The 26,822-nt window shown below is 47.3% G+C and overlaps 1 protein-coding gene and 1 long non-coding RNA gene across 4 annotated transcripts in view; one reads left to right on the top strand and one right to left on the bottom strand.

The window, feature by feature from the left end:
• Positions 1-5,523: 5,523 nt before the first annotated feature.
• Positions 5,524-26,271, bottom strand: LOC141413751 (uncharacterized). Its single transcript, XR_012438623.1, has 4 exons — positions 25,570-26,271; positions 17,937-18,009; positions 14,301-14,421; positions 5,524-12,324 (listed from the first exon to the last, which is right to left on the bottom strand). It is a non-coding gene; the product is annotated as an uncharacterized lncRNA (long non-coding RNA).
• The window catches only part of B4galnt2 (beta-1,4-N-acetyl-galactosaminyltransferase 2 (SID blood group)), a 32,546-nt gene continuing 31,454 nt past the window's right edge, over positions 25,731-26,822 (top strand). Inside the window, exon 1 of one of the 3 annotated variants that reach the window (XM_074045963.1) lies at positions 25,731-25,909. In XM_074045963.1, coding sequence (XP_073902064.1) covers positions 25,896-25,909 — 14 coding nt within the window. In that variant the 5' untranslated portion in view covers positions 25,731-25,895. Of the gene's footprint in view, positions 25,910-25,972; positions 26,101-26,822 lie in introns of those variants that run through there. The other 2 variants (XM_074045961.1, XM_074045962.1) reach the window with 2 other exon arrangements.

Genomic DNA, 26,822 nt, shown 5'->3' on the forward strand with positions numbered 1-26,822 from the left:
TGAATAGACAAAATGGGGTGCCTTACACATTGACAATTAAAAAGATGACAAATGGCCTCCTGAGTGAATCATCCAGTACTATGATCCTGCCACTTGGGACAAAGATAGGTCTTGGGACTCTCATACCCCTATATATATGCTGCATCAGGCTGTAGGCTGTTACTGAAATTATAACTAAAACCTCAAAAGAGCTCTCAATTTGCTGGCAAAACAAAGCACTAAGATGCACAACACCATCTATCAAAACCATTTGGCTTTAGACTATTTGCTTGCTTCTGAGGGAGGAGTTTGTGAAAAATTTAACCTGAACAACCGCAGCTTACAGATTAATGATAAAAAAAAAGTTGTTAAAAAAATCACAGATAAAATGAAAAAGCTTTCCCATGTCCCCATCCAGACTTGGGGAAGATGGACTCCCAATGACCTGTTTGGAGGATGGTTCTTTGCCTTAGATGTTTTCAAAACCCTGATAGGGGCAATAGGCCTTATCCTGAAAACATGCTTAATATTACCCTACCTGGTTCCCCTGGTATTGCAGTCTTTCAGGACCATTATGGAGGCCACTATATATATATATAACAAAACAGCCACACGTAGCCACACATGTAATGATGCTATGAAAATACATACCTCTAAATCAAGATGATGCTCTTTGACCCTAGTCATGTCCGAGCATCAAAGGGGGGGAATGATGTAGCAGGGAGGAGGGCCAGAAAAGAAACAGGCAGGCTGTGTTCTGATAATGAGGCAGGGGGAAGGGATGGCAAAGCAGAGAAATAAAACTTAAAGAATTAAAACATGAAGAAGGTCATATAGCACTGGAAAAATGAAATAGCCAATGAAGTCAAATGCAGCCACAAGTGGGTTGAGCTTTGCTTTTTTTTGCGTCTGTAACCTGCTTGCAAGGGTATATAAGGGGAGACCTCTTTGTTCTCAGGGCTCAGCCTTTGGGCACCAGTCTGCTGGGTTGATGCTGGCACAATAAAACGTTGGTTCCTGCGCTAAACTCTCAGTGTCCCGTAACTCAGCTTGAGATTCCCACAACAAAACTGCTTGACAAATGTGGGAACCAGAGTCAGCTATTGGCAATATTTTCACCACCCACCTGGCAAGAAACTTCCTCCTTTATTCTCAAACCCAGCTTATTCTTGTGAAGTATACCATGGGTCACATTCAGATAAAGGGCATGGGAACAAGGCAGCTGTCAGTGAGGCTGAGGTTTATCCTCCTGTGAGGGCTGGTCACTTGGCTTCCTTATCAGCTTTTCAGTTTCCCCAAACAGTTGTTGTCTCTCCCTTCTGGTACCCTTGGCAGTGCATGACTGCTACTCACTTATGGGCCCATACAGCTTCTAGCAATTCCAGAATTTTTTGTCTATATTTCAAAACAGAGTGGGGAACTCAGACTGAGTCCTCGTCCCAAAGTAAGTTTGTCTGCTTCAGCCACCAGGATGGCAGTGGCTGACAGGCATGCAGGCAGGGTGGCAAGCCTTGGGAAGCCACATCAAGTTGCTTTGCTAAATAGGCCACCAGGTAGTGCCAGGAACCTAGCAGCTGGGTCAAGACTCCCATGGCTCTCCCCAGTCTCTCATGTACTTGTAGGAAGAAGGGCTTCATCACATAAGACAGGCTCAGAACAGGGACATTTGTGAGTGCCCTCTTAATTTCTTTTAAGGCCTTTTCTTGCTCTTCTCCCCATACCATGTGTTCCCATTATCCCCACTTTGTGGCTTCATAAAGGGCTTTGCCAAGAGAGAGTAATTGGGGACCAGATTAGGCAGAAACCTGCAGCTCTTAGAAATTTTCTAATCTGTCGGCAGGTCTTGGGGGCTGGAATGGAATAGATGGCCTGTTTCCTCTCAGGGCCCAGTATACACTGTCCTTGTGACAAGTGAAACTGGAGGTGTTTGACAGTATCCTGGCAAATCTGAGCTTTCTTTCAGGAAACTTTATATCCTGCCTTCCGCAAAAGGGAGAGAAGGAGGCGAGTTCCTTCCATACAATCCTCCTGAGTTGGTCCAGGCAACAGAAGGTCATCTACATACTGGAGGAGTGTTCAGCCATGCTGGTCAGCCAAGAAAGTCTTTAGGTTGGACTCCAGGGCAGTCCCAAAGATAGTGGGAGAGTTTATGAAGCCTTGTGGCAAACAAGTCCAAGCCAATTGTCCCTTCTCTCCAGTACTAGGACTTTTCTATTAGAAAGCAAAGATGAGTTGGCTCTGTGAGGCCAGGTGGATGCAGAAAAATGCATTATTAAGGTCCAGGCAGGTAAAGAACTTTGCCTCAGCTGGGATAAGGCCCAGAAGCATGTATGGGTTTGGGACCATGGGGTGAAAAGTGACAGATGCTGAGTTGACTGCATGGAGGTCCTGGACTGGCCCAAAGTCTTTAGTCTCTGTTTTTGGACAGGCAGTAAGGAGTGTTTTAGGGAAACTGATAAGGCCAAAGGATCCCATACTTTAGGATTCTGTCAAGATGCTTTTGGACCTCAATTTGGACCTTGTGAGGAATGTAGTATTGCCTCTGGCTAACAGGAATAGCTACTGGCTTTAATTCTACCACCACTGAAGTTATGTTCTGAGCCAGTCTGGGTGTGTGTGTGTATGTGTGTTGTCCTTAGCTCATATTCCTGGAATCTTAAAGGGAAGCTCAGGCATCTCAGGAATCTCTTTCTCAGACACTTAGAGTCACCATTCCTCCTCCTGTGCAGCCATGAGAGTTAGAATCTTGGCCCCAGGCCTTCTCAGATTTAAGGCTGCCATGCTATCAGAGTCAAAAGTTATCTGTGCCCTTAGTTTGCACAACCAGTTTCTGCCCATCAAGGCCATATGGCAATCAGGAAGGTAAAGGAACTCATGTCTTACTTCATGCTTTTCAAGATTTTATTTTGAATCAGAAGAAGCTGTTGGCAGTCTGTCCAGGTGGGCTTATGAGTTTGGATTATGGACTGCATTAGATCAATCAGAGCCTAAGGCTTTTCTGTGAAGGAGGGGATACAGTAACACATAACTGGGTGGGGTCCCTCATTAACATGGGTTTCTCTGGCTTTTTATATTTTCCCCTGCACTTGGAAGCTGTTCCCACCCTGGCTACCATGACCCTACATGCTTTCTCTAGGTGGGGCTTTAGCCATGTGGGTAAGCTGAGGACTGCATCTTGCCAGCAGTCAATAAAAGGAAACTGATCTGGGTGTCCAGGCTCCCCTATGACCATTTCAAAAACTCTATTGACTATGACCTTATCAAATGACCCCTCTGAGGTCCATCCTACATAAAAATCAGGCCAGTATATTTCACAGAAGGTCTTAAATTCTCCAGGAGTCAGCTTGACTCCATAATCTCTATTAAACTCCTTCTTAAAATTCTTAATCATGCATCCTAAGGGGGTGTTCTTACTCTGACTTCCTCCCATTCCTCCCATTACCAGACATCAAGACAGAGACAGAAATGGCAGGGTTGAAGGTTGTGGAGAGGAGGTAAGGGGTCCTCCTCTCTGGCACACAGGGGAAAACAACACCACTTGCTTAGTCTGTCGCCCCTCAAGATGGAGAGGTGAGGCCACTCCCCTCATGGGGATTTAGGAATCTCTTAGCTGTAGTGAGTCTGTATAAATCCCAGACTGGAGGCCTTGTTAGGGTTCACCCTGGACCATATGAGTTCACCACAGACCTGCAGACTGGTACTCTGCATTCACTTCTCTGCTGGGCTGCATCTCAGGCTCATACTTTCACACAGTCTCACACAGCACAGTACTTCCACCCCACTCCCTGAACATAAGAGACACGGTTTCACCCCAAAAGGTGGTTACTTAGGTGTCTCTGTCTCTGGGAGTTGATCAGACTCCCCTTCTGCCTCCTGAGGCAAGACTGAGTTTGAATCTGGGTTCTTACCAGTTCTGATAAGCAAAGCTCCCAAGTTGGCTCCTGAGCCTTTCTAGGTTCCTTCATGTGACTGAAACTCACCTCCTTGGCTTGCTGGGAGAGAGGCTCCCTCCCCACTGGATCAATACATCTGGTGGAGCCTGGCAGGGGCAGCACTGCCAGTGGGCCAGGGATGCTGAGCTGGCAAGGAGGAAATGAAAACACTGCTCCAAATCCCAGACAAGAGCCCAGAAATGTTGTAGGATGGCTCAGAGACATGGGGCACCAAAGCTTTTGGGAACCAAGTTTATTAAGCAGGCCAGCAGTAACTCAGCAGACTCAAGTCCAAAGGCTGAGCCCCAAGAACAAAGAGGGCTTTCCTTATATACTATTTAGAGCAGTTACAGAAATGGGGGGTACAGCTTGTCCTGTACATGGTCACATATGATTTTGTTGGCTATTTTAACCTCTGTGGTGAGTGACCCTTCTCTGGTCTCACACCAGGTGCTATGTGACATTCCTCAAATCCAGTTTTTTTTGTTTCACTGTTGCACTCATTATCTCTCATTATCTCCCTTTCCCCTCCCTGCCTTCCTACCACAACAGAGGGAAAGGGAAGGAGAAAAATTGCCCTTTGAGAGAGTGAGAGTTTTCCAAGATCCTCAAGGCATCCCTCTTACATTAAGGAAATCTCAGTTGTAGGTCCTTCAGACCTGGCTTGCCCTAAAGGCCATCAGTGAATGTCTCCATGTATAAGTGGTGGCCACAAGAAGAACACAGGAAGAAATCATTTTAATTCAACTTCTCAACTCCACTAATCTCTATTTAAGATCAGGTAGTTAGAGCCCAGAGGCTATCACAGGATGCTCTAAAGTTAGTCACTACCCTAAAGTTTAAATCATTCTCTACACAAGAGTAATTCACATCTTAAATGTCATCTATGTCTGGAGCAGGGAGGTTTTCACAAGTGAATTTAACAAAACAAAGACCCAAGAGTAAAGATTAGGAATTTCAAACAGAAATTCTCTATCAATTACAGAAGGAACTAGTAGATTATTCAATGTCTCTCTTAACATGACAGTGATGCAAATCCAGGAAATCACCCCATGGGCCAGAATGAACCCTTCCTATTTTAACAGCCACCTCTGCCACCCAGATCCATTACCTTTGACCACATATATTCCCCCAACTCTTCAGTACAAGACTAGGAGATGGGACCACCACTCTGTTGAAAGCATATTCTTTTCCTAATAAACTTTGGAAGAGATGCCACTGGACTGTGAGGAGGGAGGAATGATTAAGGGAAAAGGGGGAGAGAAGGGAAAAGGGCATTATAATTTTAAGGCAGTATGCCCCAGAGGGAAACCAGGGAAACTATGGGATGTGGGAATCTCAACATGAATGTTCTCTGTGAACCCCAAGCCACGTGAGCCACATGCTTTTGGTCCTGTGGGCCACCCACCTTCAGAATGTGACCCTTGTCTTATGTGTGGTGTGAAATGTTGTGGGCTGGTGTTGAGGGTTCTTGCCTTCACAGGCCAGAGAACTGTCTTGTGAGGCAGCTGATTGACTTGTAAGCCAAGGCCAGTACACAAAGTAGGATTTATTAGAGAGAAAGGAAAGGCTACAGGTAGAGCAGTGCAGCAGTGCCCAGAAACCAGTGGACTCTCTTCAATGAGCTGGTCTATTTGCCCCTTATGGGGGGAAACAACCTTGAGAGCATTCTGTTTATCAGCCCTGTAGCAGATTTATGACATCATATATCTCCTCCTCAGTGTGCAAGAATGAAGATTTATAACTCCTTATCAGGGTGCAAGGCTCATAGTGCTCTGCATGGGGGATGGGACACTCACTCATCTGTCTCTTAGGTTCCCAGACCCAACAAGTCCCTCCTCTGAGACAAGTACCCAACTGCTGTTAGGGAGAGGGGTGATGACTCATCTAGCTGCTTCATGCTGGCAATGGGGTAATGAGGGGTAGGTGAGGTGGTACTTGTCTCGGGTTGACCCAGGCAGTCTCCAGAGGCCCCTGATAGAACTGGATGGAGGGCTCATGTGTAGGCTTCCTTGACTAAGAGCTGGAATTTGATCCATTGGACCTGTTGAGATATGAATCTGGAGGGATCATTTATTATACAATGCCCAATAGGAGTATTAGAAGGAGCTTAAAAGGGGTGCTAGCCAGAGGTAGTTCCCAAGGAGCCCAGTTCCATATGTTGTTCCAGAAGGAACACAAATTGGCTAGCTCTTGTCTCCTTTTTGTAATGCATTCTCTTAATTGTCTGGCCATGTCTCTGAGCACCCCAGATTTGTTAGTATAAAAGCAACATTCCTCATTTAGGAAAAGACATGTTCCACTCTTTTCAGCAGTTAACAGGTCAAGGGCACATCTATTTTGAAGTACTACTGACACGAGTGAATTTACCTCATCTTGTAAAGCCTCTAAGGACTGTGTGACCTGTTCTATGTCATTAGTAAATTCTGTTGACAGCTTTTGACAGGTATAGACTGAGGAGGAGATGCCCCCAATGCCGGTACCTATTCCAGCCATGATCCCCATCACTATCAGTAGGGGAATGATTTGGATGGCTCTCTTTGATTGAGTGTAGGCCACTAGAAGAATAGGAAGAGACTGGTTACCAGTGACAACATCAATTTGTGGGGTTAGCAGAGACTTAATTACAGATTCCCTTCCAGCCAGGAGTAGGCAAATGTAGGCAGCAGTTCTGCAACCAAAATAAGTTCCAGGAAAAAACAAACACTGAATGTCATTTGTTGACTGTGTGGTATTAATGCAAAGGTTCTTGGAGATTTCCCCTGGTGGAATTGACCTCTGCAAACTTTGGAGGCATTGGGGAGCAGGATGGGTTAGTTTAATATTGGTAATATTAGGTCTTATTAAGGGAGGGTTTAATTTATTACCTGGTGAGGCCTCAAGTGAGTCCATGGGAGTTGCCAATACCTGTGGGAGGCTTGGAGAAAGACAAAGCCAGCAAACCTCAGCCAAAGTGGGGTTTGTACAGTTTAAAAAATGATGGGCAGTGTTGAGTAACCTGTACAGCTGGGGCTCTAGATCCATGAGTGGCTGAGGCTGCGGGTTCTTTTTTTATTCTGGGAGGGGGAGTGGGAAATGGTAGCCTCCATCATACATAGTTTACATGATCCTCATGTGACATGTCAGCCAGTATTTCAACTTTTGTTTTTATAACCTCTTTTGTTTTTTTTTATTTTCTCCATTTGTCCCCTCCTGTGGCCAACAGACCTACTGGCGTGCTCTCCCAAGGGATTGGGTGGGACATACATGCTGACAAAGACTGTGCCTAAGGCCTTTCCATATAGTTGTCCATTTTTTAAACACTGAAAGTTGCTGTTGGAACAACCAGGCAATCAGTGCACAGTGTTATAGTAACTGCAATCATTGGGGCAGAAAGGGGGATCTGCAGCCAAGGCGCAGACTATAAGAGGGAGGAGAGCACAAAGAGCAGGGTACACAGGGTGAGATACCCACCACTTAAGGCTATTCTCTGGGGCCATATCCACTCAGGGGGAGAAGCTGCCCACAAACTGACACTCAGAATAAAGGGGACCAGAATATAAACAGCACACAAAAAGGGAGAAAGTGAAGACATAAGTTATGTGTTCGAGGTGTTTCTTCTGAAAAGATATTTGAGGTCTTCCACTGGCTCACAGGAGTAGGCTGGTGGAGCAGGGTGTGGTTCTATGGTGAATGTGTCAGGCTCTAGTGTTCAGTGTTTGGCTCAGGAGATATGAATCCAGGAGTCTAGCCCAGTGACCTTAACTCCTCGAGGGGCAAATAACAAGACCAGCTATGGCTCTTCCCAAAGGGCTTCAGAGAGACCCAGGGGTCATGGGGAAGTGTGATAAGGACTAGATTTTCAGGACAAAAGGCAGCTGGGGAGAGACCTTAGGACTTCTCTCTCCCTACTTGAGAGAGGACCTGCTGAAACTTGGCTAGTTGAGTGATATGAGAGACTAAGTTTGTTACTTTGGGGTCTAAAATTAAATCTTTTTGGAGAAAGGGTCTCCCATATAAGGCTTCAAAGGGAGTAAGGCCTATCTTATTTGGGGTTTTTCTAAGTCAGATTAAGGCTAGAGGTAATAATTTTTGCCAGGGGAGGTGAGTTTCTTGAGCCAATTTAGACAGGTATCTCTTGAGTAGTCCATTGGCCCACTCAACCTTACCTAAGGACTGGGGTGTCCAGACACAGTGGAGATGACATTTCATTCCCAAAGCCTTAGAGACCCCCTGAGTAACTTTGGCTTGGAAGGCCAGCCCATTGTCACTTTGGAGAGTCCAGGGGAGTCCAAATCTAGGGATAATCTCACTAATTAAGCCTTAATTACCTCCCAGGCCTTTTCAGAGGAGCAAGGGAATACTCCAACTCACCCAGTAAAGGTATCTGCCAGAACCAGGAGCAATCTAGAGGTTGGGCCCCAGGCAGGTAGGTGAAGTCAAGCTGCCAATCCTCCCCTGGATATGTCCCCCACCTCTGAGTTCCAGGATAGGCAGGGCAGTGTTGCAGGGGTTGTTACATGGACAGATTTCACATCCTCTAATAGTATCCTGCAGAGTATCTCTGAGTTTTAATCCCTTGAATAACTGCCCTGCCAAGGAAGAGTGTCTTATGAACCCCTAGGTGATAGGTCTGATGTAGGGTTTTTAGGACTTTCCATTGGCTACTCTGGGAGAAATAATTTGCCCTCAGTGGTTATCCACCATCCTCTATGATCTAAGCAATACCTCTCTTTGAAGCCTGTGAATGTTCAGTAGGCGAGTATTGGGGGCGTTCAGAAGGAAGGAGGGACTGTTCCCACAACAGAGGAACCTGAACATAAGGCTTCCTGTGCTACCACATCAGTTCTGATTTCCCTCAGCAACCTGATCCTCTGACCTTTATGTCCAGGGCAATGAATTACCACTATTTGCTTTGGAAGAAAAACTGCTTTTAAGAGGTTTAAGATTTCCCTAGAATGTTTGAGAAGGGATCCTTCAGTAGTTAACAATCCTCGCTCTTTCTAAAGAGCTGCATGGGCATGGAGGACCAAAAAAGCATACTTACAGTCTGTATAGATCCTGGCAGTTTTTCCCTCAGATAGTTGTAATGCCTTGGTGAGAGCTGTCAGCTCAGCCAGTTGGGCACTATTGGAAGTAGGCAGAGGTTCTGCCCATAGAGTCTCAGTGAGAAAGACCACAGCCACCCCTGCTCATCTAGTTCCCTCCTGGACAAGTGAACTTCCATCCATGAAGAGAGTGAGATCTGGGTCTGGGAGTGGCTGGTCAAGGAGGTCAGGCCTAGTCAAATAACATTTGGCTAGCACCTCCTCACAGGAATGTATGAGTGGGTCCCCTTCAGTGGGGAGGAGCAATGCTGGATTTAGGGCAGAGCACACCTGAAGGCTCACATCTGGACATTCTAACAATTGGGCCTGATATTTAAGTAGCCTGTTGTCCAATAACCATAGTCCTCCTTTAGCTGTTAGAAGCCCTCCTCGATCATGTGGAGTATATATGGTTAAGGACCAAGAATTAATTTTTGGGCCTCTGGAATCAAGAGGCAGGTTGCCGCTAGGGCCCTTAGCAACCAGGCCACCCTTTAGACACACTGTCTAATTGTTTGCTTAGATATCCCACTAGCTATGGAGTTGGCCCTCGGAGCTGGGTTAGTACTCCTAGGGCTTCCCCCCTTCTCATAGACATATAGTTGGAAGCGGTCTTGGGTGGGTAAGCTCAATGATGGGGCTGTTTGGAGTGACCATTTGAGGGCCTGAAAAGCTTTTGTGTTCTTGGGGTCCCATTCTAAGAGGGATTGAGAGCCTCACTAAGCATCTTTTAGGAGCTGGTATAGGGGCCTGGCAAGGGCTGCATATTTAGGGATCCAGATTCTGCAAAATCCTTTAACTCCCAAGAAAGCTCTAAGCTGTTTATGGTCTGGGATAGTGGGTAACAGAGGATTGGTTCGATTCGCTGGTGACTCAGGGAGAAGTCTGTCCCTTTAAGATCATGCCTAAGTAGGTGACCTGAGGGAGGCATAGTTGAGCCTTTTCCCTGGAGACTTTGTATCCCCGGGAGGCCAGAAAGTTTAGAAGGGACTCAGTCGCCATTGAGATGAGGGGCTCTGTGGCTCTGCACAGAATTAAGTCATCAACACATTGAAGAAGGGTGGCTTCTGGGTACTGCCCATCTAGCAAGTCTCCGGTTAGGACCTGTCCAAAAAGATGTGGGCTGTCTCTAAACCCTTGTGGCAACACTGTCCAAGTTAGTTGTTGTGAAGGGCTGGTGGGGGTCTTCAAAGGCAAACAGAGGCTGTCAGGATGCAAAGGAAAACATCCTTTAAATCTAGTACAGAGTAATATTGGGTTTTTGAGCCAATAGAGTATAGGGATTGGGAACAATTGGGTGGAGGGGAATGACTGCTTCATTAATGAGCTGGAGGTCTTGAACCAATCTCCATTTGTTTGATCCCTTGTGGATAGCAAGAATTGGGGTATGGTAGGGGCTGGAGCAACTGATAAGCAGCTCTTGTTTTTTTAAGGGATTTATGATAGGTAAGATCCCTCAGGCTTGAGGGGGTACTGTTTTTGATGTGGAAACTGTGAGGGATCTTTGAGTTTTATTTGAATTGGGAGGGCTGTTTTGGCTCGCCCTACAGTCATTCCATCAGTCCACACTGTGGGATCTAATTGTTACTGAAGAAGGGAGCAACAGAGATAGTCTCCAGTGGGGGGGAGTAGAAATTGATCCTTTAGTTGAGACAGTAAATCCCACCCCAGCAGGGGCACTGGAATCTCAGGGACTATGAGAAAAGACTGACAGAAGTGGAGGGGTCTCCCAAGAGCAGTCCAGAGGCCGAATAAAATAGCACTCTAGGGGATGGCAAGATATGCCCCAAATGATAATCTCATTATTGGACCAGGGACCAGGAAAGAATGGTAAGACAGAGAAACAGGCTCCACTGTCTAGGAGGAAGATGACCTTTCACTTCTCTACTACTATGGCTACCTGAGGCTAAGAAGTGGAGCCTGGACAGGTAGTCCCAGGACCCATCAATCCATAGCAGGTGGCACCCCACCTTCCACCTGGAGATGGGGGCACTTAGACCTCCAGAGGTTACCTTTACAGAGAGGGCAAGGTTCCAGTGGGGGACGGAGCTGTCTTCTGGGCTGTCCCCCTTTTGGGCATTCTCTGCAGAAGTGCCACTCCTGTCCACAATGGTAGCAAGCTCAGGATGTAGGCCCCCCATTGGGTGGGGCACTCCCTGAGATTTTTTTAATCCTTTTCTCTCTTTTTAGTGAGGCCCCAGTCATAGTGTACAGACATGGGTAGTTGCACTAGTTGGTCCAATGATTTTTCTCCTTCAGCCACAGACTTTTGGAGTTTTTTATGAATATCTGGGGCTGACTGGATTAGAAATTTATCTTTGAGGAAAACCTCTCCCACCTGTGACTCTGGGTCCACTGTGGTATGCTTTCGGACAGAATCCTTAAGGCGCTGTAGAAAGGTAAGGGGGTTTTCATCAGGACCCTGTTGTACTACAGTCACCTGGGAATAGTTTAGAGGTTTAACTTTGGCCCATTTTAGCCCTTTCCCTATAAGATAGGTGAAGTGGTGTCAATGCCATTCACCCCTCTTATCATTTTGATCCCAATATGGATCTGCCAAGGGGACTTTCTGTGCCCCCATGGGTATGGGCATATTTATTTCCTCATTTCCAGGTGACACAGGTATTGGGGCTTGTTGTAGATGGACACTGGCTCCAACCTCAGTGATCTGCACTAGGACCCGTTGCTTTCCTAATGAGGAAAGAGTCTGGTTCAGGAGAAGCATGATATCCTTCCATGCCAATTTACAGGTGTGGATCACAGAAATAAAGGCCTGGATATATTGGTTTGGGGCATCAGTATAGCTACCCAGATCCTTTGTAATCTCCCTTAAGTCTGATAACTGCTTGTTGAAGGGGGAACATATATTAGGAGGTTCCAAATTTTGGGGTGGCTTAGAAGGTGAGGCAGAGTGTGGAGTAGTAGAAGGAGCAGTAGGGATGGGGGCCTTGTCACTGATAAGGGGCTTTTTTAGTCCTCCTCCCCCATGTTTATCCTGTGGCTTACAAAGAACAGCCAGTGTTTGAGTATCCAGATAGCAACTATGGAGCCATTCTGGGTGGTCCTGGAGATAAAAGAAAAGCTGTATATAGGAGACCTCAGTCCACTTTTCCTCCCTTTTACAGAAAAGGTCTAATTGGAGTATGGTATTATAATTTAAGGAGCCCTCTGAAGGCCACTTCTCTTGGTCACCCAAGGGATATGGAGTCCAGGCCTCAGTACAAAGAAAGATGAGAGGTTTTCTTCTTGAGATTATTAGGGTCAAGGTCCTTCCAATGTTTCAGCAGACAGCCCAGCAGAGACCACTTGGGTACTGAGGCTGGAAGACTGGAAGAGGCAGGTCCCATCTAGAAGAAGAACGACAACAAAAACTGGATCAGTTCCCCTCTTGTCTGTGTCCCAACTGGAGATTGACATGACAAGAGCAGGCATCCCTGTCTCATGATTTCCTTCTGCCATCCATGGCCAGGACTGAAGGAAATGCAGTGACTGGTTGGACTAGGCCACTCTTACTGACGCAGTGAGAAAAACTTCAGGATCCTGCTTTTTAGCCTTTTATTACCAAAAGCAGGCAGCCTCTTTAACAAAGGGATGCATCACCTGGAGAAGTGCCTGTAAAGTTAGAGAAGGGCACTCAGAGGGAGTCCCAGTGCAATCACAGTGCCACAAAGGGATGACTAGTGTCAATATTTGGAGGAAACTTTTTTATGATGAGGTCGAAAGTGTGAGAAGTTTTAAATGAGAAGTCCAGAAGTTTTAAATGAGAAGTCCAGAGCAATGCCCATTTTTGGCTGTTCCCGGAAGGTTACATTAGTTCTTCTTGGGGACCATAATTTTGAGATAAGAATTGGCTCCAAGGGCTGGGTCGGTCAGGCTCAGGTGTGAAGTGGGACTGGATGTGGGGCTTGGCCAAGGTGCCACTGCCCCCCCCCCACACCCAGGACAAGTGATCCTGTCTGCCCAGGACCGCCCCTGCAGCCTGTCACTCCTCCTTCTGTGTTCACATGCCTGCACACATTTATTTTTCCTCTCATCCCTTTTGGGAGAGTGGAAGTGGGTCGAAGTCAACACCATGTATGGCTGGCAGCTTTGGATGTGCTCTGGGCCCTTTTTATGGATTTCCTTAACTGTGGCAGGCATCACTGCTGTGCCCAAGGAGTCTGGTGGGATGGGCTGGTGTCCCCATGTATGTGCTGCCTTTCCCTCCTCCCCTTGTGGGGGTGGGGTTAGGGTGTGTATGTGGCATGGCAGGAAGCCTGTGTTGGTCCTCAACCCTGCTGGGTCTGCCCCAGTGGCCTGCAGCTCCTCCTTCTGAACACTCACGTGCATGCTTATTTCCCTTCTCATCTCTTTTTGGGGAAGTGGTGGTGGGTCACAGCTGCCTCTGCGCAGCTGGCAGCGGTGTCAGTGGCTCTGGACACCAGCCAGGATCTTCTCATGGATTGTCTTAGCTGCAGCTGGGGCAATGCTTGGGGGATGGAGGCCCGTGTCAGTCCTCATCCCCGCTGGGTCTGCCCGCCAAGCTGTGGTTTCGTGAGGCTCCTTCACCTCTGCCGGTGCCCGGCAGCCAATTTAACGCTGGTGTGGACCAAGGGGCATGACAAAGTAGGTGTGGGAGTAACTCAAGAAAATCATAACAAACTATGGCACGAGTTTTCCATTTGAGGCCAGGGTCCCAGTAAACACAGGGAGGGGAAGGCAGCCAGAGATGAATGACAAGGCAGCAGGACTGGGGAAGGAATGTGTGAGTAAAGTATATCCACTGCTTTTGGCAGGGACAGAAGGAGTGACCTGACATCCTAGGTGAGGGAGGGGTAACAGAGAGGATGCACGCTTGAGGGATTAACAATTAGGTGTGCTTTCAGGTCACTCCCACTAAGTGGTATTGGAACACTGTCAGCCACACAAAATCTGCATTCTCAGGTTGCTGCCTCCTGAAGAAGGGGGTATTGACAGGTGAGAAAAAAAGAAGATCGTCAGGTGCCAGAACCAAACAGGTCTCCTCCAATGTAGCTTAAGGCGTACCCGAATCAACCCTGGGCTTGGTCTTGGCTTGCAGGGAGGGAGCATAAAGCACCTCCTGAGCCAGAATCGCCATGAGGCCAAAGTTGGCTAGGAGCTATTGGTCCAAAACCATGATGGGAAAGTCCCTCAGGAAGACAGGAACAGAGAGAGAGAGACAGGGGAAGTGGCACAGGGAAGTCTGCTTTTGGATAGTCCTCACCAGGGGTTTTCCCCCAGAAGGAGTATCCAGCAGGGCACCAGAGGCTCATGGCCGCACATTAGGCAAACTCCTGCTGGCTTGGTGCTCAGTCATACTGACCTTGGTCCAGGAGAGATGTCCCTTCGTGGTCGCCAGAAATGTTACTTGCCAGTGTGAAATGTTGTGGGCTGGTGTTGAGGGTTCTTGCCTTCATAGGCCAGAGAACTGGCTGGTGAGGCAGCTGATTGAGACAAGGCCAGTACACAAAGTAGGATTTATTAGAGAGAAAGGAAAGGCTACAGCTAGAGCAGTTCATTGGAAACTGGAAACTGGTGGCTCCCTGCTCAGGTGAAGGCTGGGGCTTTTTTATGGATGCTTTTACTCCGGGTTAGAGTAAGGGTTAGGTGGGTTTTTTCCCACTGGCCGTGGATTCACAAGTGAAGGCTCTCTTCCATGAGCTAGTCTGTTTTCTTGAGAGCATTCTTTATCAGCCCTGTGGCAGATGGATGAGGCCATGTATCTCCTCTTCAGTGTGCAGGGATACTCACTCATCTATCATTTATGTCCTCAGACCCAACACTTGGGTCTCCAAGCAAGCGCCATGTGTCAGGTGGACACCAATGGGTCCAGTGTCTCCCAGCTGAATTTCCTAAGGGCAGAGCTCAGCCCATTCCCTTGGCTATGGTTTCAGAGAAATAGAGGGAAGAGAAGAAAAGAGTGGAAATAGAGTCTGGAGGCTTATCCTTTCTCTTGGCTGGCTTTGCCACGTTTGCAATGGGGTGAAGTCTGTGATCAGAAGACTCCCAAATTCTTTGTGTCTGTGGGGAAGAATCCATGGCAGGCCACATGGGTGTAAATGGAGTTTACTAAAAGTTAGGGAAGGGAAATACAAAAGGGAGCATGGTGGGCCCAGATGGAATCAGCAGGCAGGGAGAGTGTGCATCTCTTCTCCTGGTGATTTTAAAACTTATGCTAACCTATGGGAAGGGAGGAACCAGGTGGTTTCCATGCAATAATCAATGAGTGGGTAGGGGCATGGGTGGTTCCCAGGCCAGGTGAGGGTGGTCCCTGATCCAGTGCATGGTCAATCTGAAATGGAATATTTTTCTATGCATCCCAAACTTTCCCTAATTTTATCTTGCCTCAATCTCAGTTGTTTAGGTTTTTTTGTTTGGGGGTGAATTTAGAAAGAATTTTTTTTTTCCTCAGGCACTGGAGTTTGAACTCAGGGCTCACCCTTACTAGGCAGGGCCACTCTGCCAGCCCTAGCCTGCCTCAATTCTAACTGTTATCAGATGTTCCTGCACATCTGCACATCTGATGTCTGTTTTGTGTACTGTATCTCTCTCTTTGTTTTGCTTTACTAATAAACCTTCTTGGTTCTTTTAGAACCATGATGTGTTCTAAAATTCTTTTTTTATGATAGCATCATAAACTTGGTACCCAAGGGCCAGGGAGAGACCTCCCCCATTTGGAGACCTCCTCCCTAGAGCCTTGCCAATTCCCCTAACAGTTCGATAATAAGAATCATCCTAAAGGGCTGGTGGGGTGGCTCAAGTGGTAGAGCCTAGCAAGCATGAGGCCTGAGATTAAACCTCAGTACCATGAAAGAAAAAAAAAAAAGGATAATCCTCAAGATGTTCATAGTCACCTCTGCACACATGCAAGAAATTATTTTAAACTAGGCATTCCATAAATGTCCATTTAAGTGCACCTAGATGAGCTCAAGAAAATACAAAATGCTAGCTAGACTACAGGTGGTTCACACCTGTAATCCTAGCCACTTGAGGGGCTGGATCAGCAGGATCATGGTTCAAGGCCAGCCTGGGCAAATAGTTTATGAGACCCCCCCATCTCCAAAATAACCAAAGCAAAAATGGACTAGAAGTGTGACTCAAACAGTAGAGCACCTACTGTGCAAACATGAGGGATTGAGTTCAAATTCAGACTGAAAAAAAATCATCATCATATTAATAACTAGCTAGTATTCTTATAGAAAAGAAGGCTAACTGTCCACAGATAAGACGGGTCCCCTTCCAGAATGAGCCCTTGTAATGGATGCTTAAAAGCTGTTTTTTCTGGGGAGCACTGGCTCCTTACTTGGGCCCAGGAATTAACTAAAGGCAGGAAACAGATGATTGCAACCCATCTTCTCCATAGAAATAGAAGGAATAAATTGACAGTGGGGAAAATGTAACAGGACTACAAAACAGAAAAAAATTTGGTGTTGCTAGCTTACACGCAGGCCAGTTTACTCTGATTGTTAATCAAACTGACATTTTTTCCTCTTTGTCTACATGCTGTAGAGCCCAAAGTTGACGTCCTTTACTCTTCAATTAAACCAGGCAGTCTTCTACACCCTATCTCTCTCTGACCACCAGACAGGTAAACCTGTCAGCCAAGGCATACAGCTTTGGAGATGTGGTGCTAGAGGCCTGGAGAACCAAGACTAGCACCCATTCTGGGACATACATTTTGTCACATACTCAAACTGAGTCCCCTGAAGTCCCCTTTAAACAGCAGACATTTTCTCTTAGAAGTGGGACAACAGAGCTTTGAGAGGTTGACTCTCCCTGTCCTCCTCTTAGTTTGTTTTCCTCAAAACCCTGCTTTTGTTGTTTGTGAGTTGGCATTGAGGCCAGGGGACTGGCATTCCACTAACACCCACTGTGACTCGTTGCTAGGAATCAGAAGCCCACTCTGATAAAACCAGTTTTTAAGCCCTAGGCTCAAACTTCTGGAACTCCATGTGTCAGGTCCAACCATTTGCCCTAAAACCAGAATTTTAGACTCAAGGCCCAAACTCCTGGGATTCCACATGCCAGGTCTACCCACTCACTCTAAACACCAAATAAAGAAGCATGGTGAAGGTAGAGAAAAGAGGTTTATTACACATCTCAGAACATGCAGTGGGAAGGGGCAGAGTAAGCACTCAGCCATCTTTGGGGTACAGACATGAGCTATAGGTTTTGAGGCAGGCTAAAATTAGGGAAAGTTCAGGATGCATAGAAAAATATTCCATTTCAGATTGACCATGCACTGGATCAGGGACCACCCTCACCTGGCCCAGGAACCACCCATGCCCCTACTCACTCATTGCTTATTGGATGGGAATCACCTGGTTCCTCCCTTCCCATAAGTTAATGTAAGTTTTAAAAGCACCTGGAGAAGAGATGCCCATTCTCTCTGCCTGCTGATTCCACCTGGGCCCACTATGCTCCCTTTTGTATTACACCCATGTGCCCTGCCTTGGATTCTTCCATGCCAAACAAAGAATTTGGAAGTCTTCTGATCACAGACTGGAACCTGTGCTGTAACAGTTTAAGTGGACAAAGAACTGGGGGCAGGGTCCAAATGTATGCATAGTTTAATAGTCCCAGTCACAGGTGGTGGTCTGGTTGGTCATTTTTTCAGTCCTTGTTCAGGGAGAGGTTCCTGAGTTGTTATCTGGGGAGGGTGTATTGTTGGGGGTAGTTTCTGTCCCTTGTCATGGAGAAGTTATGAACCATTCCTGTCCTTCCTTGATTCCAAGGTGGTTGCAAGGTGATTGCAGAGAGAATGGTTCAGAGCAAAGACAAATACAAAATGGAGGCAGGGATGCCATGCTTTTTTCCTGCTATTAGTTAATCCATGGGCCTAAGAAGGTGTCAGTGCTTTTCAGCAAAAGCAGTGTGAGTACCTCTTACAGTCCCTATATACACACACGCACACACACACACACATACATGGAGATATGAAGAGCAGAGAAAGGTTTACCTATGTGACACCAGCATGCTATAGCAAATAGCACTTAGGTTCATCTTCAGCCATCTTGGGGTACAGATCTGAGCTGTAGGTTTAAAGACAAAGAATTGTGGACTGATTAAACAGTCCTGCTTACAGGTGTGTTCAGTGGATCACCATCTCAGTCCTTGTTTGGGGAGGATTTCCAGGGAAGTTATCACTGTCATCACTGATCAGGATAAACAAGTCATTGTTGCCTGGCTCTGGTCTGTCCTGCAGGTCTCTGCTGTTTCTTAGGAGTAGTTTTTGTCCCTTGTCTAAAGATGTCATCAATCAGACCTGTCCTTGGAACCCAAGATGATTGTAGTGATTGGCTTAGAATAAAGACAGCTACAAAATGGAGGCAGGGATGCCAAGCTTTTCCCCTGCTTTTAGTTAATTGGTGGGCCCATGTAAGGCGTCAGTGCTTTTTTTTTTATTGTTTTATTATTCATATGTGCATACAAGGCTTGGGTCATTTCTCCCCTCTGCTCCCACCCCCTCCCTTACCACCCACTCCGCCCCCTCCCTCTCCTCCCCACCCCCTCAATACCCAGCAGAAACTATTTTGCCCTTATCTCTAATTTTGTTGAAGAGAGAGTATAAGCAATAATAGGAAGGACCAAGGGTTTTTTCTGGTTGAGATAAGGAAGCTATACAGGGAGTTGACTCACATTGATTTCCTGTGCGTGTGTGTTACCTTCTAGGTTAATTCTTTTTGATCTCACCTTTTCTCTAGTTCCTGATCCCCTTTTCCTATTGGCCTCAGTTGCTTTTAAGGTATCTGCTTTAGTTTCTCTGTGTTAAGGGCAACAAATGGAGTCAGTGCTTTTTAGCAAAAGAAATTTAAGTACCTGTTATACTGGGACTGCATTTTTTTTTTTTGGAGTACTACAGTTTGAACTCAGGGCCTACACCTTGAGCCACTTCACCAGCCCTTTTTTGTGTTAGGATTTTTTGAGGTAGGGTTTCCTGAACTATTTGCCAGGGCTGGCTTTGAACCACCATCCTCCTGATCTCTGACTCCTGAGCAGCTAGTGAGGCAGGCTAAAATTAGGGAAAGTTCAGAACTCACAGAAAAATATTATATCTCAGATTAACCATGCTTTGGCTCAGGGTCCACCCTCACCTGGCAGGGAACCACCCATGCCCCTTCCCACACATTGATTATTGGATGGGAATCACCTTTCCATAGATTATTGTAAATTTTAAAAGCACCTAGAGAAAAAGCACACTCTCTCTGTCTCCAGATTCCATCTGAGCCCCACTATGCTCCCTTTTGTATTTCCCTTCCCAAACTTTTAATAAACTCCATTTACACCCATGGGTCCTGTGATAGAGTCTTCCCTTGGAACAGAAAGAATCTGGAAGTCTTCTGATCATCAGCCAACAGCATTGGGATTACAGGCACTAAGCCATTGGTGTCCAGCTGGGGACTGCATACTTAATGGGCTAAGTGGCCTAGTGACCAGCTGTGGTCCAGAGTGGTGGTTAAGTGTGTCACCTCTGGGACACTGAGGTTAGTAATCTTGCTTGTCTTTCCATGAGCTGCCTTCAATTGTGTATTAATTTTAAAGGGCATGCCAGGCACTGGTAACTCAAGCCTATAATCCTAGTTAGTCAGGAGGCAGATATCTGGAGGATCAAGGCTCAAGGCTAGCCTGACCAAAGAGCAAGACTGTATCTCAAGAATACCCAACACACAAAAAAAGGGCTGGTTTAGTGGCTCTAATGGTAGAACACCTGCCTGAGGCAGTACTCCAGTATTGCAAAAAAAAAAAAAACAAACCTTGAGGATAGTTTGTAAGACAGAAGGAATCTGAGTTCCTAAATCACACCTCAGGGTTAGTCATTCCACAGAGCCACCCACGGGGAACATCCAAATGAAAAAGCCAGAAAAAGAACCATGTCCTTGACCAAAGTTCTGAAAACTACCAGCAGTAAGGTGACACAGAAAGGTAAGACAGCAGTTGGGAAAAAAATGGATCTAAAACTGTTACCAGTGTACTGGGTGTTTTGGATGGTCCTCAGCTCTTGAATTCAGTGTGTAAGATTAGGATGCTGCCCCAGGTTTGGCAAAAGAACCAGGAGTAGAAAGACAGTAAAGTGATTTATTAGCAAAGCACAAGTATACCTCCAGCGGTGCACCTGGCAGTTCAGATAAAGACCGATTGCCCTGAAGCTGTGAGGGCTTTGGGTTTTATCTAATAGGGTGGGGTGAAATCAGGTGTTTTCCACTGTGGTCCTCCCCAAATGTTCTGGTAATTGCGTAGAGACTACCTGGGTGTGGGAAGGCCTCTGCCTGTGCATTTGGTCCTTTTTGCCCTTCCCATTTCATCTTTCTTGTCCTTCCTGGTTTACCTGTGATAAAAGGAGTGGGCTCTATAAGGAGGACATATCCTCATATCATAATGGTCCACGGTGTGGACCATGTCTTACCTGTCTGCCTAGGCTACGGAAACCAGAGTGTCGTAATGTAAACGCAAGGAAGAAAGGCCTAAGTTATTTACTCTGAACCTACACTGGGAGACACAATGAGAGATATACTTGAGGAAAGCTTTGGGACTGGAGGACAGTCAGCAAGGAGAAGAGTTGTGGCCTCTATATTGGTTAGGGAAAGGACTGGGGATATGGCTCAGTGGGAGAGTGTTTGCCATGTATGAATAAGGTCCTAGGTTTGATCCCCAGCACTGCCAAGATAAAAAATAGAAATAAGCTGGGTGCTGGTAGCTCACGCCTATAGTCCCAGCTACTCAGGAGGCAGAGATCAGGAGGATCATGGTTCAAAGCCAGCCCAGGCAAACAGTTCTTGAAACCCTATCTCAAAAATAACCCATCACAAAAAAAGGGCTGGTGGAGTGGCTCAAGCGATAAGAGCACCTGCCTAGCAAGCTTGAGGGCTCAAGTTCAAACCCCAGTGCCACTAAAAAAAAAAAAAAAAAAAAAAAAAAAACAAAGGAAGACTTGAGGGAGGTAGGGAGTGAGGACCATGCATAGTTAAACAATCCCATTCACAGCTATGTTTCAGTGGTCAGAGGTGGCAGGTGGCAGTCACAGATCAGTGTATCAGCATTGGTCCGGTGGAACCTTGTTGCAAAAAGAATCATTAATGCCTGGAAGGCAGCCCAGTCCTTCCTGGATTCCGAAATGACTGCAGGAGACAATGGATAAGAGCAAAGGACACAGGTGCATATTGGAGGGTTAGGTGCTTGGCTTTTATGCTGTCTTCGTTAATTCATGGGCCCAAGTAAGGAGTCAGGGTTTCTCAGCAAAGGTAGCTTTTTAAGTTACTTTTGTAGCTTACACTATCAGATTTATATTATTTCTACATAACTGGATAGAAATTTCCACCTTCTTGGGTGAGCCCCGTGACTCTCCCCTAGCCTTTCTTCATTCTCTCCTTAATTAACCTAACATTTTTATAAGCACCTACAAGACCCATGAGGGAAGGCTGAGAGCAATTGATAAGTTTTTCTGGCTGCAGCTTGATTGACAGGAGCGAAGTTACAAGGGGAGCCAGTGAAGAAAGGGCTCCCTCAACCCAGTATTTCCCAGAACCGTGTGAGAACATGTCCATGGGCTCCGAGAAGCCAGTCCCACACGGCTCACACACAGAGCCTGTCAGCCGCTTCATCTGGGGCGTTCCACTTGGCATTTATAGAGGCATTGGACTGTTGCCCTCTCAGGGCACGCAGACTTTACAGTGGTCACCAGGCTGGCAATTCCCTCAGGCTGCTTTTGCCAAAAGCACTGACTCTTCACTTGGGCCTGCAAATGTCCAGGGGGAACAAAAAAGCAAGATAAAAATTTCTCATTTCTGTCTCCAGTGTACTGAGTTATTCCCTTTCACAAGTCACCTTGAATTCCAGGAACAACAGGTATGGTGGATAAACATCTTGTAACAAGAGTGAAATCTACACGCTTGTCCCCCAAGGCAGCAATGACTTTCTTCCCCTGACAAGGCCCCACCTGACCAATCCTGAGATAATGATCAACCAGGCCACAGTTTGACCAAGACTGAGTAACTATGTTTCTTGCCGGTTTTTGTTCTTTCTCTATATAATCTGGGAGCTCACGTCAATATTCCTGCGGTCAGAACTAAGCAAGCTCTGGCTCTTTGTCTTCCTCCTATAGCTGCACCGATCAAAGTTCCCTTGCTGACTTTCCACCTTATTTTCTTTTTTATTTCCAGGGCAAGTGGCTGGACCCAATTTGTTGGCACCCTCCCAGAATTGAGCCTCTGGCCTAAGGACTCCAGTAGTAGTTCCACATCGAGTTGAGGTCCTGTATCAGCCCAAACATACTCCACAGCATTCAAAATCTGAGACCCTGCTGAGAAATGAATGACTCTCAAAGTGCACTTTCGCAACCTGCCCTCAGGAAACCACTGAAACCCACCTCCGACCTATAGCAATTCCTTCACACGACACCCTCCAGTTTCAGAACTTCCCTGGTTCTGCCCCTCCCTTACCAAAAGTCTTAGAGACACTTTCTGTTGTTCCTGTATATTTTTCTCTTTGAAGATTTGGCCTGAGCTCAGACAGATAACATCTGAGCTTGGTCTAGCCTCAGAGCCAGACTTACCACTCTTTCATTCGGGTTATTACAGATAACAACAACCAGGAAGAGGTTGTGTGTTTCACTTTTTCTACTAATTTGAATTTCCTTATGTACTCAGTGATCCAACTCCCATCTCTCAATCCCATTAGTAACTTTTGTTTTTGGTACTGGGGTTTGAACTCAGGGCTTACACCTTAGGCCACTCCACCAGCACTTTTTTGTGATGGGTTTTTTTTCAAGATAGGGTCTCTCCAGTCTGGCTCCTGATTTCTGCCTCCAGAGTAGGTAGGATTACAGGCATGAGCCACCAGCACCCAGCCCCAAAATACGTTTCTGTGAATGAGGACTGATAAAGCAAATTCCATTTTGCTGACCCCAAACGTGTGTTGGGAAGCTAAAATATTTTCTCTCTGCACCCACGTGGTTAACAAAGAAGACTTCTGTCAGCAAGCAAATTGGCAGCAGGGACATCCCATGCAGTTCTGACAAGTTGGGAGCTCAGTCCCCAAGAACCCATCCTGCCCTCCTTCAGATGCTAGTTGCAAGCTCTGGGCTATTTTACCTGTGCCACTGAGGGTTGGCTATAAAGTGGGGTTCCCACAGCCCCCTCTTGGCTTTGAGCAATTTGCTTGAGCGGCTTGAGAACCCAGAGTGACATGTTTACTGGTTTATAATAAAGGATAATACAGAGGATACAGATGAACCGAGTGTTGTGGGAGGTGTGGGTACAGGGGTGTGCAGCTTCCACATCCTTTTCCCACAGCCACCCTCCAGCTTCCTCTGTGTCCAGCTACTAGAAGCTCTCCAGACGCTCTCTTTTTTGGGGGAAAGAGAGACAGAGTTTCCACATGTAGCCCACACTGGCCTCAATCCTCCCGCCTCAGTTTCCTGAGTACTGAGATGAAAGTCCTGTGCCACCACATCTGGCTACCCTTTTGGGTTTTTATGAAGACTTCATTATATACCAACACCAGTAGACTGGGGGGAAAACCCAGTGAGCCAGTCTGCTCAGATTCTTCTTGGCTTCTCTGGGCAGCATTTCTTCTGAGTATGGGACAGGATTTCCCTGAATGGGGGTCTTATCATCTACTGTCAGACAAATTGGAGATTAGAGTTTCGATGATACCCTTGGAACCAATCACAGGTGGCAGCACTGCAGTGAGGTGGAAATCAGGAATTCATGAATTAACCTCTTTCCCCCTTCAGGGTCACCAGAGAAGCTGATGGGGCAAAGAGCTTTGCTATTTAGTAAGTGCTGAGAAGGGGGTCAGGCACACAGCACTGGTTTTAGAAACAGAACTTGTGGATGCAAATCCTGGCTCCTTCACTGGCCACAAAAGCCTGAGCATGCCATACGATCTCTCACAGGCTCAGTCTTCCCCGCAGTGTGATTAGGAGGGCTGAGTAAGAACATAAGCGCTTTGTAAGCAACAGGCTTCATACCAACGTCTTTACCTACTACTCACACACCGTCAATACTGCACGTTGCTGATGGGTCTTGTCAAAGAGAAGAATGGGGATGAAGCCGGGTGGGACAGTATTTGCCTAGCATGAACAAGGACCTCGGTCCTTTGGATCCCCAGCATGGGGTGGGGGAGATATATAACATCCTTCTTCCTGTTCAGAGGTGGAAAATACTTATCTGCAATTGCTACTTGTGGATTCCCCTTCCAGCCAGTGCCTTTTTTTTTTTTTAAGACAGGCTATTTACAGAGTCTCACTATGAAGCCCAAACTGACCTCCAACTAGGGATCCTCCTGCCTCAGTCTTCCAGAGTGCTGGGATTACAGACAATCATGCACCACCACCAAGCCCGGGAGGTTTCTTTTCTGCTGAAAAGCAGTTTGGAATTCAGAGGAACCAAGGTTGCCTTTTATTATAAATGTTTTTTTCCAAACTTGGTTAAATTATTGATTGCCGTTTTTCTCTTTTATTTACAACTTCCTTAGGTTTTATGTATCTTATGTCCTTTTGGGGACACAGCAAGGTACATACATGCTGTGTATACATGGAAACCGTTCATTGTCCATAGCCTTTACCTCTACTTGAAAAAAACCTTATGCTTCCAACTTAGCTGAATCAGAGCAAAATACTGTACAATCGCACACAGGATGAGTCTCTGGAACCTCGAACCCTGCCTAGCTTATGTAAGGGGCCCCCTAAATATTAATTTCATCCGAAATTCTCAACTCATTTTCGGCACGCAGGCATTACAGGGCCGCAGGAGGTTCCTGTTGGAGGATGAGACTACACTCCAGCTTTCCTCCCCGGGAAAAGTCGCCGTGGAAGGTAGAGTGAAGTGGAGGGTGGAGGCAGGGCAAAGGCAGAATTTGGGGAATCTCAAGGGTGAGCTGTGAACGAGGCCGAGAGGTGGGTGGTTGCGTGGACTTTTTCGGGGAAGGGAGACTGGAAGTGGGCTCTGGAATTGCATTTGTCTGTAAACCGGAGAAAGAAGCCGGATGACCAGTGGAGAAGGGAAAAGAGGTCCAAGATAGAGAAGAGGCGGCGGGGAGCTCAGGAGAAGTCGAGAGAGAAGCGCGGGCGGGGCCGAATTGCCGCCGGGGTAAACCGCACCAAGAGAGCGCTGGCTCCAGCGGCCGGCTAGGGTGACCCGGGAGCCAGAAGAGAAGTGATACCGCTCTTTCCTGGTTGGGGACAGAGGGGAACAGAATCATGCTCCCTGCCCAGCCTCGCCCGGCCTCGCCCAGCTTCATTCCATCCCGAGGTTTGGGTAAAATGCAGAATCCCACGGTCTCCAGCAGAGACACCTGTGCTATCCACATGGGCCACCCAGGTGGGGGAGGCCAGCCGGAATGGGGACAAAGGGAGACGTCTTGTTTACTTAACTCTGAGACTCAGGGACTAAAATATTCGAGTTGTCCGCTTCAGGGTCACCCAGATTGGGTTCTAATTCCAGCTCCTCCACTTACTACCTGGTTACCCTCGCCTTGCCTCAGTTTCCTCGTCTGAAAAGTGGGGCTAATAACTCCACTCACTCTTTAGCACTGTTGTAACGAATAAAGGACACAACGTAAACAAAGCTTTTGGGGCCGAGCCCACCACTTACCTAGCAGGTACCATGAGCAGGGAGGGCAGTGGCTCCCGTAGTTACCTTCTGCGGTTCTCTGAGGCGTGGGTCTCTGGCAGGTCTGTGCCCCGGAAAGTCCAATGAAACTGACCCCAGCGACAGCGACAATAATGTTGGGACGCACCAGCACTAGCCGCTTGCAGGGGGAGGAGGATGTGGGCGGGCACCGCCGTGAACCCTAGCAGCTTCCTCCACCTGCCCGACTTGGGGACAACTTGCCTGGGTCCGCACCTGCGAGGGGCAGTCGGCGGAGTGGTCGCCTGGTTCTACAAAGCCCCTGCTGTCCGCGAGCGGTGGGATTCAGGATGACCTCCAGAGAGTGAGTGTCTCCGAGAGGAAAGGGGGCGCGCGGTCTCCGGAAGGAGCGGACAAGACCCAGGGAACAAATGAGTCCAAGCTGTCCCCGCGTGGGTGGCAGCAGCGACTGGGGACCGCGCGTGCAGACGCTGTGGACGCCCCGGCTCTGTCTCAAGCGCTGCGTCCGCAGACACAGGGAACTGGGTTTTTTCCGTAAGAAAATTCGACTTGGGGGTGGCCTGGCGTGACGGGGAATGTGTCGTGGGGAGGTGGGAGGGGGGGATTCGGCCTTGGAGGCGCAGGGCGCGGGGCTTGGAATCCAGAGGCGCTGGCCTGGGGTGGGGCCGCCTTCCTGTGCTGGGGACTCGGCAGCCACCAGCGGGATGCGGTCCCTGCATGCTCGGGCCCGGGCGGGGCTGCGCCCTAGTCCCTTCCACACCTTTCCAAAGCATCCAGCTCTGGACCTGGGATTTCAGAAAGTTGTTTTTCAAGAGCAGGGACCCAGCGACAAGGCAGAGAGCATCTGTCTGCCCCGGAGTCCGGCGCGCCTCTGTTATAATAATCGACGGAGAAAAATAGATTTGGAAATGTAAAATTAATTTTTACAAACTACGAAGAGAGATCAGAAATGCGTTCTGTGCTTTTTTTTTTTTAATCCCCAAAGTTTATTTTCTTGGCAATTTTCAAAACTGTAAAAGCTAGGTGTGGTGGCGCGCAGCTGTAATGCCAGCTACCAGGGAGGCTGAGGCAGGAAAATGGGGACTTCAAGGGGAGACTTGAAGGCAAATTAGCAAGACCGTGTCTGAAGAATATTTTTTTTTAAAGGGGGTCGGAGGTTGGGAGGATAATGCAGGAGGATCGTCACCGTTTGAGGCCAGCTCTGGCTAAAACAGTAAAAGCAAGGCGCTGAGTTCAATCCCCAGGAGGAGGAGGAA

This window comes from Castor canadensis, chromosome 11, assembly GCF_047511655.1.
Source record: "Castor canadensis chromosome 11, mCasCan1.hap1v2, whole genome shotgun sequence".
Lineage (NCBI taxonomy): Eukaryota > Metazoa > Chordata > Mammalia > Rodentia > Castoridae > Castor > Castor canadensis.